This window comes from Asterias amurensis, chromosome 3, assembly GCF_032118995.1.
Source record: "Asterias amurensis chromosome 3, ASM3211899v1".
NCBI classification, from domain to species: Eukaryota; Metazoa; Echinodermata; class Asteroidea; order Forcipulatida; family Asteriidae; genus Asterias; species Asterias amurensis.
Genome location: NC_092650.1, coordinates 8,607,800 through 8,627,678, shown reverse-complemented (window position 1 = coordinate 8,627,678; position 19,879 = coordinate 8,607,800). Strand labels below are relative to the sequence as shown.

At 39.0% G+C, this 19,879-nt stretch overlaps 1 protein-coding gene across 3 annotated transcripts in view; it reads left to right on the top strand.

Moving 5' to 3' along the window:
* Nucleotides 1-127: 127 nt before the first annotated feature.
* LOC139935384 (serine/threonine-protein kinase PRP4 homolog) overlaps nt 128-19,879 on the top strand; it is a 28,836-nt gene continuing 9,084 nt past the window's right edge. The window contains exons 1-12 of one of the 3 annotated variants that reach the window (XM_071929943.1): nt 128-275; nt 4,481-5,461; nt 5,799-6,173; nt 7,196-7,280; nt 7,660-8,035; nt 9,150-9,196; nt 9,648-9,735; nt 11,980-12,127; nt 13,301-13,438; nt 14,656-14,809; nt 16,503-16,617; nt 18,335-18,573. In XM_071929943.1, the coding sequence (XP_071786044.1) occupies nt 211-275; nt 4,481-5,461; nt 5,799-6,173; nt 7,196-7,280; nt 7,660-8,035; nt 9,150-9,196; nt 9,648-9,735; nt 11,980-12,127; nt 13,301-13,438; nt 14,656-14,809; nt 16,503-16,617; nt 18,335-18,573 (2,811 nt within the window). In that variant the 5' untranslated portion in view covers nt 128-210. Of the gene's footprint in view, nt 276-4,480; nt 5,462-5,798; nt 6,174-7,195; nt 7,281-7,659; nt 8,036-9,146; nt 9,197-9,647; nt 9,736-11,979; nt 12,128-13,300; nt 13,439-14,655; nt 14,810-16,502; nt 16,618-18,334; nt 18,574-19,879 lie in introns of all 3 variants that reach the window. The other 2 variants (XM_071929942.1, XR_011785802.1) reach the window with 2 other exon arrangements.

Below are 19,879 nucleotides of genomic sequence, written 5' to 3'. Positions count from 1 at the left end.
AAAATTATAAATAGACAATCCATCAATCAATTTTGAAGTTCTTAAAAATAACTTCAAGTAAAGACCGCCCTCTGTTGTATTGGTGAAACGAAGTCTGCACGTTGTATGAACCGACTGGTTTCTGCCTCGTTTTACATACAAAACTACACGTTTCTGGATCTCTCTCTCTGACGAGTTTGCTGTGCGAGTGTTTTTTTCATCTCGAGAAAAATGGACAGACGCATGATTATAGAGGAACAGTTCCTGCAAGAAAAAGACGAAAATGCATCAAGCAGGTATTGTACTCTTTGTGACTTACATATTATAATTGAGTTAAAGATTCCGTTACTTCATTGAATTTGTTTATGAAGGACGTACTATTTTATAAAACACTGTAGGTCATAATCGTAAAACCAACTTTCGCCGACGACGTCTGCGTTCACGTTTGCTGCCCAATTCCCGGACAACTCCTACCACTCACTGGCGTGACTGGCTGCCCCCTAAGCTTCAAATCTTGGCCCGACGCCTTACATGGGAAAAGTATCCTCTGCCAGTTGTTTGTATTCGTTCTGAAATAATTTAGTTTCTCAAAAAATGAGATTCGTTTGTGTAAAAATTAGTGGAAAAGTTGTGGCGGAATCATCATCATGACTAGTACTGAGTAGTAGCCCCATAACATAAATTGGTCCAATCCACTCCGTATCCTTGGCCCCAGCACCACTGATATCAAAACCTTTCGGAAAACCATCTGCAACGTTCTGCATCATGAAAGTTACCGATCTAATACTTCAGAAGTTGCAGATAGCACTATACTTGGAATCGTTCACATAGGTATCACAGATTTTGAGTAAAAATCAAGTAAATTTTGCGTGTGAATTTTCTCAACTAACGCTCTTTTACCGCTCATGCCGATATGCCGATTGTCCCCCGACCGTGCGCAGATTTTTTTCCCAGGACAAACGTGTGGAATCATCTGCACACGTTCGTCTTGGGAAGAAAAGATACCAAATCCGCGCTTTGTGTACAAACATATGGACACGCGTCTGGGAACTACAAAGAATGGTTCCCCAATCCGTGCTTTGTGTACAAACATACGGACACGCGTCTGGGAACTACAAAGAATAGTTCCCAGACGCGTGTCCGTATGTTTATACACGAAGTGCGGATTGGGTATCTTTTCTTCCCAGGACGAACGTGTGCAGATGATTCCACACGTTTGTCCTGGGAAAAAAATCTGCGCACGGTCGGGGGACAATCGGCATATTGGCATTAGCGGTAAAAGAGTGTAGTTGAACAAATTCGCACGCAAAATTTACTTGATTTTTGCTCAAAATCTGTGATACCTATGTGAACGATTCCAAGTATAGTGCTATCTGTAACTTCTGAAGTATTAGATCGGTAAGTTTCATGATGCAGAACGTTGCAGATGGTTTTCCGAAAGGTTTTGATATCAGTGGTGCTGGGGCCAAGGATACGGAGTGGATTGGACCGATTTATGGGGCTACATCATGACATATCGTAGCGTCATATACGTTATCGACCCTCATATGTTTTCGAACCCCAACTTTGATTCCCGTTTACCGCAAGATTGTGCAAGCTGCACCGGTGACAGAAGCTATGCAGTTTACTCACGGTCTGTTTTTTCATCAGGCTTAATCTTGCTGAGAATAAAGTTTCCTGTCGTTGGTTATTCTCAAACATTTATAAAATGATTGATTTTCGGTACAAATCACTAGTGCATTATTATGCCAACATTCAAATGAGTCAAAGAAACATCATCCAACCTCGAAAGTTCAAAACAAAATTACTATCGGCAAGTTTGAGTTCCATTCTGCTTTAGTCACTAGATGGATCACTTGAGGTGGTTACTATTTGAGATTCTATGATGTGCCAATATGGGGGGAAAATTAAAACATTTTAAGTGAAATTGACCAAAAAAAATTGTTTTTGATTAACTGCATACTGTAATAAATTTCAATAAGCGTAATAAATATTAAGTCTACATTAAAGATAAAATATCATAGATTGGTTTCTTATCTCCTGAAACCAAACATTACTGGTCTGAAATGGGGGAAAACGGATTGCTATGAAGTGTGTGTGTTTTAAGGGAGTGGGGTGTTTTACTATCATGCCTTATGATATCTCTGGATTCTAATATGATCATGTCGTTCAATGAATTTTGGAATCGCTCTTTTTTTTCTTTTTCTCGCCAAAATTAGGCTCTATGTGTCCTTTGATATCACATTGTCTGGGGGGAACGACAGAAAATCCAATCCGCAATCTCAAAAATTGTAGAAAATGATAAATTCTTACCATAATTCAGTCCCCAACTACTCCGTTTACCACTACACTACATACAAATACTGATTGTCCCCGAACTCTGCCGAACACATCGCGAAGTCACGACACGTGACGAGGGTGCGCATATTATTATTTCTTCCCAGGACTAATGTGGAGAATTATCTGTACACGTTCGTCCTAGAATAAAAAAACACCCGATCCGTGCTTTGTGTACAAAACATATGGACACGCGTCTGGGAACCAGACGTCTGGTTTGAAACTTGTATTTGAAACTTGTTGTCGCCACTCTGGACTTGTTGTCGGCGTTGACGGCTTTTAGTACATTGTAGGACCCCCAGAAACTGACCAAAATGTCAATGTACCATCATGTGCCAATTGCTAAAGCTTGAAATGCTTTGATGAAGATTCATTGTTTTGAACATGTTACTTACTTTACTTAATCCATCGATGCTTGTAGGACAATGCCTGTTCATGGATCGAGGGGTTGTCATGTGCATCTTTACGTAAAAACATATAGGTTTAGTCACTTGCAACGATTCTGTTCATGTCATTTTTTGATCATTTTTGTTACCTTTCTTAAAGATAGGGGTAACATAATTTGCTGACTTCCAGTCTCGTGGTAGTTCCCCCTTCCCCAAGGTATTTGACACAGGAGATGTGGCTTATCAAGAACGCCTGCAAGCTTCTGCAGTATTAAGTGTGGTTGTAATCCATCCGATCATGGGGACTTGTTTGGCTTGGGACTCTTTAGTAGGTCGTAAACATCCGATGGAGCAGATCAAATTCCATGTGAAATCATTTTCTACTGGGTCCGGCATACTCTGCATGTCTTCTTGGGTAAAGACACTTTACAAGAAGTCTTGTAGCACTCTGTGTCCGTTACCGTAGTGCTACCTACCATTTGGTTGAAGGAGACTGGCAATACTTTCTCTTAGTCAGTTGTTTTGGATTTAACATTTGTTGACCAAAAGGCCTGTGGGCTTTGTTTTACTCCAGATGCTATGTTTTTCTTGAAACGTTTCACTGCTTTCCTACAAACCCACTTTGCTTGATACTTGCTCTTGTTCGTACATCTTTCAGTCGTCCTCTTAGTATTGAGTATCGTGTGTAATGGTACACAAAATCTTATGGGATATACAAATGTTTGCATTCGGCGATCACTTACATTTAATTTCCTTCGAGCTGTCTGTGTAGTATTTTTTATGGTCTGTTGTCTAGATGTGCTCGTTGTGAGTCTTTAGTTATCAAACTGCTTGGATTTGAAACTTTGCATAGTGAAAGTATTAAACTTGAAAGGTTTGCAGTAACATCATTTCTACATGTTGTGACCAAAAAACTCTTTTACTTAAATTGCTAGTTAGTCATCTTAACCCGCGTTAGGGTTTCAAATAGCCACCAGAAAGCAGTTTTTAAGGCAGCAGCCTTAAAAACTGCTTCCTGATTATTTCATGGATACATGTATATGGTCCATGTTTTTCAAAATGGCTTCCACCTGATGAAGGTTATGAAGGCCAAGATTAATCACTCATATTGTAGAAAATGGTGATAAAAACCCTAACGATGCGAAATGCAACAATATGCACCAAATGGTAATAGTTGTTGATCGTTGCATTTGGCAGTCAACTCAGATGTCTTTCTTTAACTGAATTTGTTGTATTTAGAAGTCAAGTGACTTCATTAAATGGTATTGCATTTTGTTGTATTTGGCAGTCAACTTAAGTTCATACCTGGAGGGAATTTGCGGCATTTGACTATAAAGTTCATGGTCCCAGGTATTAGCCAAGTCACCAATGCATACTGTTGCATCTAGCAGGGCAAACACCCTTACTCAGTCCTAACACAAACAACTAGTCTGCACAATGAAACAAAATCCCTTGTTGCATTTTGTTGCATGTGCAATGTTTCTCACTTCAACTGTGTTGCACTCTGTTTTATTTGGCAGGGGATATAGAGGGACCCTAATGGGGTCTAGGGTTGAGAGCACAGCATGTGTGTAGATTTTGTGCCACTGGGCATGAAGACCAAATTTTCATTTCTCTCTTTTATGTGGCATCATGAACACAACCTAATTTTAATGATGGGCACCTGATAAACATAGGATTTTATTTGTTTTGGGTTGTTTTACTAAATGTGTGTAACCAGTTTTCTTTGCATTAAAAAGTAATTAACTGATTTTGGTAATACTTTGCTTTTCCCTTAGTTCTGCCAGTGAGTCAGAATCTGATTCAGAAGGAAAGTCAGAGAAAGAAAAAGAAGGTGTTGCTGTCAGTGCAGAAGCAGTGAATGGCAGCGAACATCGTCGCCATGGTAAGAAACATCGTAAACACAGGCACCACCATCATCGTAGGAAGCATCGTAAGCACGCCACTGAGGGAGATGAAAGACGACATCGCCATAAACATAAGCACAAAAAGTCATCACGTAGCAGCAGCAGCACACGACGGGATCGCAGTGGAAAGGAACGTAAATCAGAGGTCAGTGTAGTTCCATACACTGAGTGTGATGACGATGAAGATGAAGGGGAGGCTATGGTTGGCTTGGCTGACCTGGAGAAACAGAAAGAACTTCTGCAGGCAGAACTTTTAAATGATCTTGGACTGGCAAATGAAGAAGAGCTCAAACAGGCATCGGGTATGTCCATTATTGCCAAAGGCTATTTGTCCTCTGATGAAGAGGGTCAGGTATCGGAAGAAGACGCCAAGAAACCAAAACTACCTGAATCAGATGATGATGACGTCATCTTTATGGGAGAGATTCAGGGAACCTCTAAGAAACATTCAAATCGCGGCATGCGTTCAAAGTCACCTGAGAGAGGTCGTTCTCGAAATACCAATGACAGACCTAGAGACTCTAGAAGAAGAAGCATCAGCGGTGAACGTCAAACAAGGAAAAAACGAAAGAGTGTGTCTCCAAGTACTTCACCAAAGAGACATAAAGACAGAACAGACGCTGCATCTGAACTGGCTGATCGTAAGAGAATGGAACATTCCTCAAGCAAACAGAGTCACAAGAGATCACGTAGTAGATCTCGGGAAAGGAAGAGGAGAGTTTCTCCTGTTGATGTTGATGAGTTATCCTCAAAACACGGCAGAAGCAAGTCACCAAAAAGACGAAGGAGTCTGTCACCAAAAGCTTCCCCACGTCGTAAAAGCCGTAGTCGGTCACCTAAGAGAAAGCAAAAGTAAGTACAATTTTCAGATAACGTATAAGCTCAGATGTAGCCTTTTTCATGTTTGAGTAGAACTATTTCTGGTACACCACCTTTAAAAATAAAACCATATACGCATCTTTTGCCAAAGCTTTGTCGAGTGCATTGGAGAAGTAAGGGTCAAATTTCTCATTTCAATCGTAAGTTAAGACTCGGATGATTTTTATTTTTAGGAACTTGAAGCAGTTACGACAAACAATATTTTCAGAGCTAGAAATGATTCGGTGCTCAATCTAGGTATGCATGCAGACTCCCCACACTCCTACTCTCTGTTTTTATTATGAACACTTTTTATCCTTACCCAAACCAGACTTGTAATAACACTGGAGAGTCTTCGACAACACAGTCCTCGGAGGTCACCCTCACCGCGCCGCAATCAAGGGCAAAGTAAATCGCCCCATCGAAGTTCAGCAGACCTCCATCAAAGCAGGTCACCCCCCATGCGACGTTCACCCGTCCGTCCTCGATCACCGACGAGAGAAGAACTGGCTGAGAGACGTCGCATGAGGTCTCGATCTCCTCCTGATTACAGACGACGAGATCGACCAACGTGGCGAGACCGCGAGAGGGAGAGGGGCCATGATCGAGACAGGAGAAGAGGTAGAGGAAATCGAACCCCAGATGATAAATTCAAGGGGAGTCTTTCTGAAGGATTGACAGCGAATAAATATTCCTCTGAGGAAGAGTAAGTATCAGCAATTGTACTAAACATAAGAAACTATTATTCCTTTGTTCTTTTACTATTAACAGAAGCTGTCCGACACTTGAATATTATATTAATCCATTGGAACTTTATCAAGTGACATATTTCAAGATATGGATAATTTTTGCAGCAATGAGTAAAAATGTACTCGATCCCTAGAGTTTCTGGAGGTTTTTTTGTTTTTTTTCCAACTGAAAAGTCAATTGTTTTATTAATCTGTGCTCCATGGTTATTACAGGTTGATGTGGCTGGCTGCCAAAAGGCACTTCTACATGTTTGCGGCTCAAACACATTGTAGCAGTGTCCTCCACAATTCAACTCTCAGCTGGGAACAAGGATGTTTAGCATCCCAAAATATATTAGTTATCACACGCAAGCGCCTGGAATACAGAAAACTTTAGCACTTCTGCATTCTTTGACAACAACGCCAATATCCAAGTTGTATATGCGATGCAGAAAAACAGTTCCACGATCTTAAATGCGCATGACAAGTAGATTAGCGGCCGAGCTGCCCGGACGCTATTCTACTTGTCATGTGCATGTACCATGTGGGTGAATACTCGCGTGCGCTGGGTAGATAGCAAAAATAGCACCAGGCACGTGATGATTAATGGACCAGTAAGAACTCGACTTTTGGTCATGAATATGTATGAGGTATAATAAAAGTTATTATCATACTCCTTATTGCTATGGATAAATATGTATGAGTATAGTAAACGTTTATATCACACTCCTTATTGCTATGGATCAACCAATTAGAATTGACGATTCAATTCTTGAAGATGAATTGTGTTATTGTATAGCTAAGAATAATTGTGCAGTTTTATCTGAAGTTTTACTGTAAATTAGTTAATTTACACTGGAAAAGTTTGGGTAACATACATATTTGCCCATTCTATTAAGGCATTTTGGCTTGGTTGCCCGTTCAAGACTGTCAAATTTCCTCATCATTAACTCAAAATAAAAATTTGTAAGCGAGATGTTTATTTGTTGTTGCTTTCTAGGTTAGAAGATGTTGATTTACAGGAAGAAGAGGATGAAGAAACAGTTATTGAGAGAAGACGAAGACAGCGCCAGGAACTATTACAGGTATGTCCAGTTATTTATAATTCAACTTCTCTCACATTCAAACATAGAAAACACACAATTGTTCCCATCCAAATTTGTAGTGTTTTATGTTGAAATCCTGTTTTTAAACATTGATATTTTGCAAATCATGAAAATTCTTTTAGATTTTGACTAAGTCTTTGGACTTGGTTTGTCAGGCTTTTATTCTAAGATGTATAGCAAAACAAGTAGTTGTCCAATTTGAACAAATTTATAACATTTATTAAACAAAAAGTACAAAGTAATTTATGTTTCTTACCTTAGATTTTTCATTCAAAACCTAATGACTTAAAAACACAAGATTGTATTTCACTTAAAGATATGTTAACACAGCTTGTTTCCTTTAAATTCTTGTATACAGAAACTTAAAGCCCCAGTTGCCCCAACCGCATTTGAGCTAGGGTTTTCTACTCCGGAACAGTCAGTGAACTCGGGTGTTAATACCCCAGGAAGCCAAGACAATAGCAGTGAGTCATCATCATCATCAGGCAGCGAACAAGATGATAATGAGAAAGAAGAACAAAAGGAAACAGATGACAAAGATGAGCAAACGGAAAACAATGAGACTGCAGAAACGGCAAGCATTCCTTTTCTAGAAGGGGGATCTGGAGACATTCTCAATCCACAAGAAGAATCTGAGAATATTATTGATGAGCACAAAAAGACAGTCCAAGATGTTACAAGTAATGAAGCTGCAGATATCGTGGCCCAAGCACCTGCCATTGCAGAAGTTAAGGGTAAGTTTAATTGGGTCATAAATGAACATCTGTCGATTTCACAAAGAGTTAGGACTAGTCTTAGTTAGGACGAGTTACTCGTCCTAACTAAGGACTAGCAATACGTTTTTAATATCTCCTCTGGACTGGCCCAAGGTTAGGACTAGTCCTAACTCTTTGTGAAATCGACCCCTGGATCATTTGATTTTGATAGGGGTACACTCTATCATTTTTTTCCCCACTTAAAAGAATGCACAACTGAGATGTTGAAACCAACTGCACAGAACGAATTGTATATCAAATCAGCCCAACTTGACAATAGTCATCTATTCTGATTAAGTTTATGGGCTGAAAAATATGATCATTCCAGTTTCTGTCAAATACACACGACTAAAAATTCTGCAGAAGAGAGGGCTCATTGCCTTGAAAATATCTGTGCTTGTGGAGAAAGGGTAATTTTCATTGACTGTGTTATTTTTTCTAATTAAAATGAAATAGCTTTTGTTTGTTTGCATGTCTGTTTTGATTCTAACATAGTATGGATACATATGATTTGAGGCATTGCATGGTGAGGTATCAATGTATATTTGGTTTGCGGTAACACCATGTGTGTATCTACTTGCCAGGTAGAGTTCGTTCTTTAGATAATTTTCTTACAAGAAAGTGTGTATACACTCACAAACACTGTATTGAAGGTGTACCCTTACTTTAAAGGGAAGGTACACGTTTTGTAATTGTCAGAGACCAGTCTTCTCACTTGGTGTATCCCAACATAAGCATAAAATAACAAACCTGTGAAAATTTGGGCTCAATTGGTCATCGAAGTTGCGAGGAAATGATGAAAGAAAAAACACCCCTGTTGGACGAACTTGTGTGCTTTTAGATAAGAATAAAAGACTTCTAGCTAGAAGTCTTTTATTATTTTAGTGAGAAAGTACCTCTTTCTCAAAAACTACATTGCTTAAGAGGGAGCCATTTCCCACAATGTTTTATACTATCAACAGCTCTCCAATACTCGCTACCAAGTCAGTTTTTAAGTTAATATTTGTTTTGAGTAACTACCAAACGTGTACCTTGCCTTTAATACATTTGTGTGTAATATAAATAATTGTATTTGTTCTGTTATTTGCAGCAGTTTCTCACAACGGCATGGACATGTTCAGTGAAGGCAGCAACTATGATGTGAGTATCATGTACAGTTCAAAACCTTGAAAAATATTGTTTTTTATTTCGTGAACAGTTTGTTCTTAACACAGCAAATGTATTTATTATTTTACTCAATAACTTATCAATCATTTCTCTCTAAGTCGCTTTCGTGTTCTCCGTCAACATGTATTTCCATTTTGTTATTTTGTTTAACCTGTTTTGTATTTGTCCATCCATTCTACATCCATCACAAGCTTCAAACACTTCTAAAAAAAATTCTGTGCTGACGCACACATTGAATAAACTTTGAATGATCAGAACAGTTTTTCATTAAACCATGACTAAAGCTGCTTGGTCATGTAACAATAATTTACGGCTATCCTCGTTTAAACTTCTGTTGATACCAGATACTTCAGCAATGATTCGAATGATTCTGTGATTCGAACCCACACTCATGTATTTGGTGTTTTTGTTTGTTGTTTTATAGAGCCCAACTGCTGTAGAGAAGCTTGACCAATCAGCTCATGAGAACCCAAGTCTGACTGATAATTGGGATGATGCTGAAGGCTACTATCGTAAGTATTCAGCAGGCATGAGAATCTTCCGGATTTTTCCGGAATTCCGGATTTTTCACTTCAAAATATGTGGTCTCCGAGTTCAATGTGAATTTGCTATAAAATTCGGGGGGTAGGTTTTGGGGGTGTATACATTTGGATTTCTCTAATCCCTCTTCTTTAGTCAGACAATGTCCAGTTTACCTTTGTAATTGTTCTTATCGCGGATCCACGCGTACGGCGTTCATGAAAAAACGGCACCTAAACAATAAATTGCCGTCCAGCAACTGGCTCAGTTTACGGCTTGTGGTCTTCCTGGCATCGCGCATGCATAATGGAGCAGCAGCGACCGATGTATAAACTTGCCGCATTCCTTGGTTCGTTTATAGTGGTACGGTTCAATAATGTTTGCGTGTAATGCGCTTGCTGCTGCAGCAAAGATAACACGTGTGGAGACTTTTGAAAGTCTACTGAAAAAAACAATGCACGTGTTTGCACCATGTGTACTGTGTACGTGCAGGTTTGTACACGAACCAATGAGCGGCGCGGCACGAATCTGAGATCGCCGGCAGGCCAGGGGAAACTGGTACCTGTTATTGCCTCACAACCAGCGAAAGATATATTGGGAACCAGCGAACACACTGTGCGTCCGGACGACGTGCTTTCTTCATTGGTTCTATTTCTATGTTGGGGTCTAATCTCAACCTCGTTCCAGTTATACCCTATGCTGAATCACAACCTCTTTCTCAAAAACACATCGCTCTCGCCAAGTATATAGGCCTATATATATTTTAAAATGTGCGTCGCCGACGGATCGTTAAAATCACAAACATTTAACTGCAAAAGAATTTCTTTTACACAACCGAATTTCAAATCAAGAACCTATAAAAATGGTTGTTGGTGAGAAAAAAAGCATTTTCAAGAGCAGAAATAAGGGATAATTTTTTATTTTTTTTTTTCCTTTCTTTTTCCGGAATTGTAATAAAATCGCAGGCGAACCCAAAATTGTTTGAATTGTGTGAGCTTTACATTTTATTTTCCCTTAAACCTATTATAAAAAAATAAAAAAGGAAAAATCACACAAAAGTAGCTCACTTCTACCTGGAAAAATAGGTGCCAGAAATGCATTAGAGACCACCACAGAGCTTCTAAAATAGCCAGAGCTCCCAGGGCCCTTAAGCGGGCCCTGGACCCCGGCCGTAAGGGACTTCGCGCTGCGCGCTCGTGTTGTGTGCTTCGCACACAAAAATGATGGAATATTGACATTTCCAATCAACTGAATTTTTTCCTTTTTTTTTATCATCACCCATTCTCATGCCTGATTCAGTATGTCGAGTCTCTAAGCAAAAATAAGCATCATGTGGAAGTGTCGTGGCCGAGCGGTTAAGAGCACCGAATTCAAACTCTGGTGTTTCTGATCAGCAGAGTGTGGGTTCGAATTCCCAGCCACGACACTTGTGTCCTTAAGCAAGACACTTAACCATTGCTTCGTCCTTCGGATGGGACGTAAAGCCGTTGGTCCCATGTGTTGTGAATGGATGTTAAAGAACCCAGTGCACTTTTTGAAAAGAGAAGGGGTTCGACCCGGTGTTCCTGGCTGTGGCTGCTGTATGCACCGTAGCACCTTGTAAACCATTATAAGGTGCTAAATAATTGGGTCTCATAATTCATCACTGCAATAACCTATCTTTCTGAAAGTTTGTGTTAGACTAGGCGCCTTGAGTACCTTATTTGGTAGATACGTGGGCTATATAAGACTTCGATATTATTATATTATTATTATTATTATTATTATCATGTAAGCAATCTTTCTGTGAAGCTGTAGGCTTGGCATATGTTTTATGCTCATAGAAATCCTAATGGTGATCAAGGCCAGGTTTCAGGTTGGACACTTTACGAAGAAATGGAGATATTTTATTGAGAAATCTGTGAATGAAATTTGCAACTGAGATGCGCACGATAGTGTATATGGGGAACGCATTGCATTAAAAGAAATGTGCACTGTGATTTGTGGGAACTATCTAATCCATTCAAGGGTACTTAGAAAGTGTCACCTTAGGGTCAAGATTTTGGCGGTTTTGTGAATGGTGATTGGTGATTAGTATAATATAAAGCAAGGCAAGTTCTCAAAAGAACATAATCTACCCAGCAAAAAGATAAATACATGGTGTTAACGCAAAACAAACATTGATACCTCACCATGCAATGCCTCCAATGCCAAATAAATTTTCCAGTTGACTCATTGATTGATGTTTTGTTTTGAAGGTGTACGTGTTGGTGAGCTGCTTGATAAGCGTTACAGTGTGTATGGCTACACAGGTCAAGGTGTATTCAGTAACGTCATTCGTGCTAGAGACTGTGCTAGGACTCAACAGGATGTAGCTATCAAGATCATCAGGAACAACGAACTCATGTATGGTCAACAACAACATTTATTACTTCGACTCCTCTGTCAAAATTAATATGAAATTACCTCTCGCATTCTGCATTGGAACTGTTTGTAATATTTTAAGAAACAATAATGTGTACAATGCCATCCCATATTAAGAGAAACCCAAAATAATATCTGTGCCATCCCATCAGCATTGTATTATCTCAATATTCTTGTTTATGAACCTACAGTATAACCAATCCCCCAGATGTCCGTGTCCCCCCCCCCCAAAAAAAAAGTTTTGTTGCTTCCTGCAAATGCGAATGTGATATGAATTCTGACATCACAAGTTCGCAACGAAAAACTTGCACAGTTCAAGTGTGTTCAACTGTGAACTTGCACAGTTCAAGTGTGTTCAACTGTGAACTTGCACAGTTCAAGTGTGTTCAACTGTGAACTTGCACAGTTCAAGTGTGTTCAACTGTGAACTTGCACAGTTCAAGTGTGTTCAACTGTGGTCAAATGCGAAATATTTGCTGCGAAAACAGCCCTGTGACATCAAAATTCGCTTCGCATTCTCAGGAAGTATTAACCAGGCATAAGTATTTACCACTCAGCTATGGATTGGCAAGATCATTGCTACCCCTATACTTCAGAGGTATAATCATTCCAGAATTATATCCTGAACAAATCAAAGTTCAAAGGGGGACCGTCGTCATGATCATAGTGTGCCTGTGGCTGCACATCAAATTATGATCTAATCCATTGGTGTATGTGATGACCAGTATGCGGTATCTGGGTTAAGAGTGTAGCCCGGTTCATAGTTTATGCGAATGCGGTGCCAATTTGACATGATTTGATGTCACAATTCTGTTTTCGGTGCAATATGCGTAGGAGAGTTGAGAACAACTCAACTGCTGCAAATTATTTGATGGACTTTGTGAAGTCAACATTCATATCGCATTCACATTCGCAGGATGTAAGAGCCGCCCAGGCTTTAATACAGCCATGTACAGCCACAGGCCTGCTATGATCACAACGACAGGCCTACTTTGACTGTACCTTGTGCTGATCTTCTCACATGAAACTTTGACGTGGAATTGTGAAGCTTTGATTCTCATAGAAAAACCTTGACATTTGTTCTTAAGATTATAAGTTGGGCTTTAAAGTACGCTGTAAGTTTCTTAACCCTCTTCTTCTTCCTGTCCCTTTTAGGCACAAGACTGGTCTGAAGGAGCTTGAGTATCTGAAGAGACTTAATGATACAGACAGAGAGGATAAATTCCATTGTGTTCGTCTCTTCAGGCATTTCTTTCATAGGAACCATCTCTGCCTCGTATTTGAACCTCTCAGGTATGACCCATCCTTCTGCATTTGTGCTGTGTAGCTTTTACATGTAACTATTGATACTGAATAGTTATGACACTTTCAGGGTGTTTCATTTTACACTACAATACATTCCAACTCCCAGGAAAAATTACTTGTTGCATCTTAACATGTTCAACCCTTAAGCATGCATACCGCCCACAACTGCCCTGCCTGTTACTTCAAAGTTTGACCTATTTTATTTTGAATTTTACACGTATGTGAGTCCAACACAGCAAACGGCTGAATTAGCATAAAACCTTTTTTGGTGACAAGTAATGTGGAGAGGTTGATGGTATGAAACATTGTGAGAAACGGCTCCCTCTGAAGTGCCACAGTTTTTGAGAAAGAAGTAATTTTCCACGAATTTGATTTTGAGACCTCAGATTTAGAACTTGAGGTCTCGAAATCAACCATCTAAACGCACACAACTTCGTGTGACAAGGGTGTTTTTTTCTTTCATTATTATCTCACAACTTCGATGACCGATTGAGCTCAAATTTTCACAGGTTTGTTATTTTATACCTATGTTGAGATACACCAACTGTTAAGGCTTGTCTTTGACAATGACCAATAGTGTCCACTGCCTTTAACAAACTCTGTTTGATTTATTTTGTTGAAGTATTGGTTCTATATGAACCTTGGCTAGCCTTCCACTTGCATGACAACCCAAGTTCACATCCAAAGGTGACTGTGTGTGGAAAGAAACTGTCAAAGTCCTAGGAGTAAATGGATTGATCCCTGGTAATATTGGGACATGGTTAAACACTCCACCGGTACTTACTTCATTTATTTTATAAAAAATAGCAGTGTTAGTTGAAAGATGAAACATGAAAGTTAGTGGTAGCAATTAAAGACTAACTAATGACATAAAAACTGCATGAGCTTTGTTCATCTTATGTAGTTGTTGCTACGAAAGCTTGTGCTTTTTGGTATGTAATTAGTTAGTCTTTAAGTGCTACCACTACTTTTTCTAGCTTCATTTATTTTGTGCTCATTAGGAATTAGTTGGCCTTGCGATTGCGAAACCTCACAAAATGAGTTTCACAAGTACCTGTTGCATAACTGAATCTTACAAAATAGTTGCCACAAAAACAAGTTTTGAGCAGCTGCCTCCCAAAATATTGTTATTTTGCCTAGTGGAGTACCTACATGTATCTAAGATCTAATGTTGATATTAATGATGATACTATTTGTACTCGCAGCATGAATTTAAGAGAAGTCTTAAAGCGTTATGGCAAAGACGTAGGTCTACACATTAAGGCGGTACGCTCCTACACCTCCCAGCTCTTCTTGGCTCTTAAACTCCTCAAGAGATGTAACATACTCCATGCAGACATCAAACCGGATAATATTCTGGTGAGTTCAATATCTGTTAGGTTCAGTTTGTCTTGTTTGTTATGTGAGTGTGTTATTAACGGGGAATAATCAGTGTCAGGATCTGATCTATACTCTGTGGTAAATACATGGTTGTTGTCTTGCCTTGTTAAAGGACCAATCATTTGTTGACATGCTCTGCATTTGTGACTTTTCTCTCAGCCTTTTTATATTATGTTTCAGGGCAATATTAATAGGTTATCCATTGTGTGTGGTACCTAATATTCTGCTCATGATTCAAAATTAATACATACTTTTTAAAAACCACACGAATAACTCTGAAAAGTAATACAACTTTTGCATACTAGCCACCCGAAATTGATGCATTTTCTATCCACCATGTTATGTAATATACTGTTTAAACATTTTTGCATTTGCATGCACATTTTGTATCATGGAAATAAATATTGAGATTGTGAAGTTATAAATGAATACTTTACTGATCTACATTTTCTCTGTTCTTCCAACAATGAAGAACATGGTTTATATCAGTGCATCTCTTGGCTGACCAACTGAGCTGTGTGGTGGATGTAAAATGCTTATTGATGCAAACTTGTTTCTAGCATGCAAACTTATGCACTGTACAAGATCATGTTGATGTCCTACTGAGCTCATTGTTATGATCGCTCGGTGCTAACTGTTGTACTTATGAAGAGCTTTTATTGGAATCAGTTGACTGAGAGATATTATACAATTATAACATGGTTTGAGGGTGACTAGTCGATATTACCTCCCCGAGGTATTGGAAGTTGACAAACTAGTTCCCGAGGCGAAGCTGAGGGAACTAGTTTGCCAACTTCCAATACTGAGGGGAGCTAATATACACATATTGACTGGCAACGAGGTAACTAGTATACGTCTATTTCCACGAGGGACTTTGAGTGACCAGAAGAGCGACCTATTTCCCGAGGCAGAAGGCGGAGGGAAATGGGCCCCTCTTCTGGTCACTCACAGGCCCGAGGGGGAATAGACGTACACTAGTTACCGAATTGTGCCAGTCAATATGTGTTTTATAACACAGCTCGGTCTTAAAATGTCAAATAAGAACAGAAAAGGGAATTTTGTAGTTTGTTCACGATTCAAGTCAAGAGAGGACGCTGTTACCGCGGGCACTATTTGCAAAGACTAGTGCCCGCTCTGGTACTATTCCCGCAAAACACGCGCGCGCGATCACTAGCCTATATTAGTTCATCCCACGTGACCATGTTTCAGCCAACCAGAATACAGAAAAAGCAAGAGGTGTGTTATAATATCGACTAGTCACCCGAACTAAACCATGTTATATTTGTTTTACTATACTTCATACATATTCAGGTACCTGAACATGAGTTTTGAGCAAGAGAAAATAATTACTGTGAAACAAAATGCACATGATAAGTTTGTTCATGTGTTGGATGTCGCTTAGAGAGCGCTGTTTGTGCGTGTATACAAAACGGTGCCACCATCAATAGCGCCCAGGGATGATGTCGCGCAATGGTATTGCGCATGACAAGTAGAATAGCTCCTGGGAACTATTACTTGTCATGCGCATTTACCACTTGCGTGAATACTCACGTGCGCGCTTGGTAGTTGGCAAGATTAACACCTGTCACGTGATGATGAGTGAACCAATGAGAACTCGACTCTCTGTCATGAATATGTATGAGGTATAGTAATGTTGGTTATATTCTTGCAGGTGAATGAGTCTAAGACCATCCTAAAGCTCTGTGATTATGGGTCAGCTTGTCATGTGGGCGACACTGATATTACTCCATACCTTGTCAGCAGATTCTACAGATCACCAGAAATCAGTAAGTTCAGTTTCTCTTTACAAGTTAAGGCCAAATAAAAAAAAATACCAGTTGATCGTCACCGCCTGCATCTTTTTGGGGGCCGCATCCTTTTTTTATATACTATTTACTATTTTTCGATTTTTGTAATCCATCTTTTCAAAAGAACTGGCCTAGGAACTTTTCCTGAATCTAACTTGATGCTCTCGAACACATGTAACCGTCTGTTTCATAAAACAATATTAGTGAATGCCTACCAGCAAATCTTTTTAGTGTTATCCGACCCTCTCTTTTTCTTTATAGTCTACATGGGTAATGCATACATTTTAACTCAAATATACATCAGCTTTTTTTTAGTTCTATGGGCCTAGTGAAATTGGGTAGTTTGTAATGTCATCCACATTGCATAGGATTAGGTAGGATATAGTATTCATCTAGATATGTAGAAGATGAACTTGCATGTACAAAAACAACTTCTTATTTGAATTCATTTTTCACAGCAGTGGTTACTATACTATTAAAGTCAGAAAATTTGCGTATCTTCATGTAGTTAAATCTCTTTTTGAGTAATTATGGTTTTGACCAGAATTGGTGGACTCCTGATGACAGACAGATTATGCTGTCCGAAACGTCCAAGTCCACCAGCTCTTTTTCGGAACCACAACTAGCCAAAAGGGAAATTTAACTACATGGTGTCACCACAAACTTGCTTAATTTGTTATTTACTTAGTCTGTATTATTCATGTACAACTGCCGTTTTTCAGATGGTGTAATTTGTTTCATTTGAAAGTGACCTGTGTAGTATCAGGCATGTGAGACTTCCTCTTTTCAGCTGATTTCCTCTTTTGGGGTTATGATTTTCCTCTTTTTTCCTTAACTCTCTGTGTACAAAAGTATAGGAATATTGTCTTTTCTCTTTTATTCTTGCTCGGTTTTCTCTTTTCCTCTTTTTTCATGGATAGTTACTCACATGCCTGTAGTATAGACTGGGCCCCGTCTTTATCCTCAAGAATAAGGACAGGTATCTGCTACTCAGATCCAGTGATTCCATTGGATACAATGATATCATTGTATAAACGTGCAGTGACCATGGTGACATGAGCTTTTCATAGATGCAGTTACAGTACACTCCTATCACGTAGGTCCTATGAATGTAGGTCAAAGGTAGATATACACGCCGGTTGGAGGCCGGTCTCTGGCATTGTTCATGAGCCTCGAAATGTGACGTCAGATGTTCAGGCTATATGTAGCTCATCAGCAGTGACACTAACTAAGGGAATCAATCTGTGGTGATGAGGTTTAATAGTGGTTTAATCCCAACAAGGCCTGGTTCTTAAATTATTAAGAACCAGGCCTCGGCGGGGTTAAACCACTAGTTGAAAACCGATTCAACACACTTTGATTCCCATTCATAAATACCTCCATAAAAACATCCACACTTTTGGTCAAAAACTAAAGTAAATGCAAAAAATATACTTGTTCAATGATTTCTTTCAACACAACTACCCTCCAGCTATGAACTGGTAAGGCCCTCTGCCACCCTCGGGTAAACAACTCCTTGTAAGGGAATGCTGTGCGCGTATCGCGTGATGTGGCACAACTGTTTCAGCTGTTGCAATCGACCAATATGAATGAAGAAACTGTCTTATAAGCACAGGTGCAAGCTTGCACTCTCCACCAATAGGAATAGCGAAACTGACTTAGGTATTTATGAATGTCTATTTATGTTCTGTTTCAGTAATTGGCATGACCTATGACTATGCCATTGACCTATGGAGCACTGCGTGTTCAATCTATGAGCTGTACTCTGGTAAGATACTCTTTCCAGGCAAATCTAATAACCACATGCTCAAGTGTATGATGGACCTCAAAGGAAAGATGCCCAATAGGATGATCAAGAAAGGCTTCCTTAAAGACAGCCACTTTGATAACAACTTTAACTTCAAGTATATCGAGGTGGATAAGGTTACAGAAAGGGTAAGGTTCATTCTTTGATTACTTTATTTTTTTATTATAGACTACTGTGTCCCATGGTCTGCCGTTTTGTGAATCAAATTGCATGCAACTTGCATTTCCAGTAATTTTCACCCAAAGAGATTATGTTAATCTACAAAATCAGCCCAGTTTGGATGTATGGTGATATTTTTACAGAAGGCTATGGATTTTGTGGTATAAAGTTGAACTTCTATCAATCGACCTAAAGACATGTTCTATGTGAACTGCTGCGATTAAAGGGTACTTCTTATGAGCCGTATGGAAAAAGAATGTCATTACAAGAACTTAAAATAACAATCAAGTCACATAACCATAGTTTGCTTATCTCCACCCAGGTATATGAATGAGGAACTGTGAAGGCTGAGATGGTGTTGTGATTACATCTTCAGCTCATGTTACTGTTTGGCATTTGGAAATTGAGAAAGTTTAAGAAATCATTCAGGCCTTAACTTTAAGCTTTTTGTGGAGTAGCCTACCGGGCTAGTAAACTGCATTTGCCCCTAGCCTGTTTTAATTTTACAGGTTCAAACATGTATTGTCATAAATCAACCAGTTTGTTTGTCAGTTGAAGTTACACTCACACCCATCATTTATACACATTTTTAAAGATTGAAGAAATATGAGCATTATAAACAAGTAAGTTGCACAGTTTTAAGTAGCCTACGGGGCAATTTAGATGGGGGTGTTTACTAGCTCGTAGCAGTTTTTACTAGACAATATTTACTAGGCTAGTGTTAAGCGAGAGCCCTGTCATTATTTACTCATTGATAAAATGCCCTGGGTATAGGAATAATGTATAGATTTATACTTCAGAAATTTTTATGGGCTAACATTTTCAGGGACAGAATTGTATTTGTTTGAATTAAAAATTTTAGTTAATGCAATTCAAGTAATAAAAAATAGCATTGTTATGTACGTGGCAGAAGGATGAAACAAAATGTTACCGAAAGGCGTCTGATTAATGCACAAAATCAAGTGTCAAAAGACAACTGAATGTGAAAGTTTGATCAGTTTTCTGTCAATCATTAGTCATTTAAAGGATTCGAGTAGTTTTTCAAAATGTCCACAGATTTATATTAAACTTACAGGGTTTGAAGATAATGATAGTGGAAAGCTTCCCTTCAAATATATCTAACTAAGGTTGTGTAGTTTTTGAGAAATGAGTCAAACAAGTCACAAAATCATTTTGGTCTCATGAGACCAAAATGATTTTAGCATGTAAAATTCCCTTTAGCATATTAGTTATGATATACCAAAACCATAGCATAACTGGTTAACACGTTTTTAC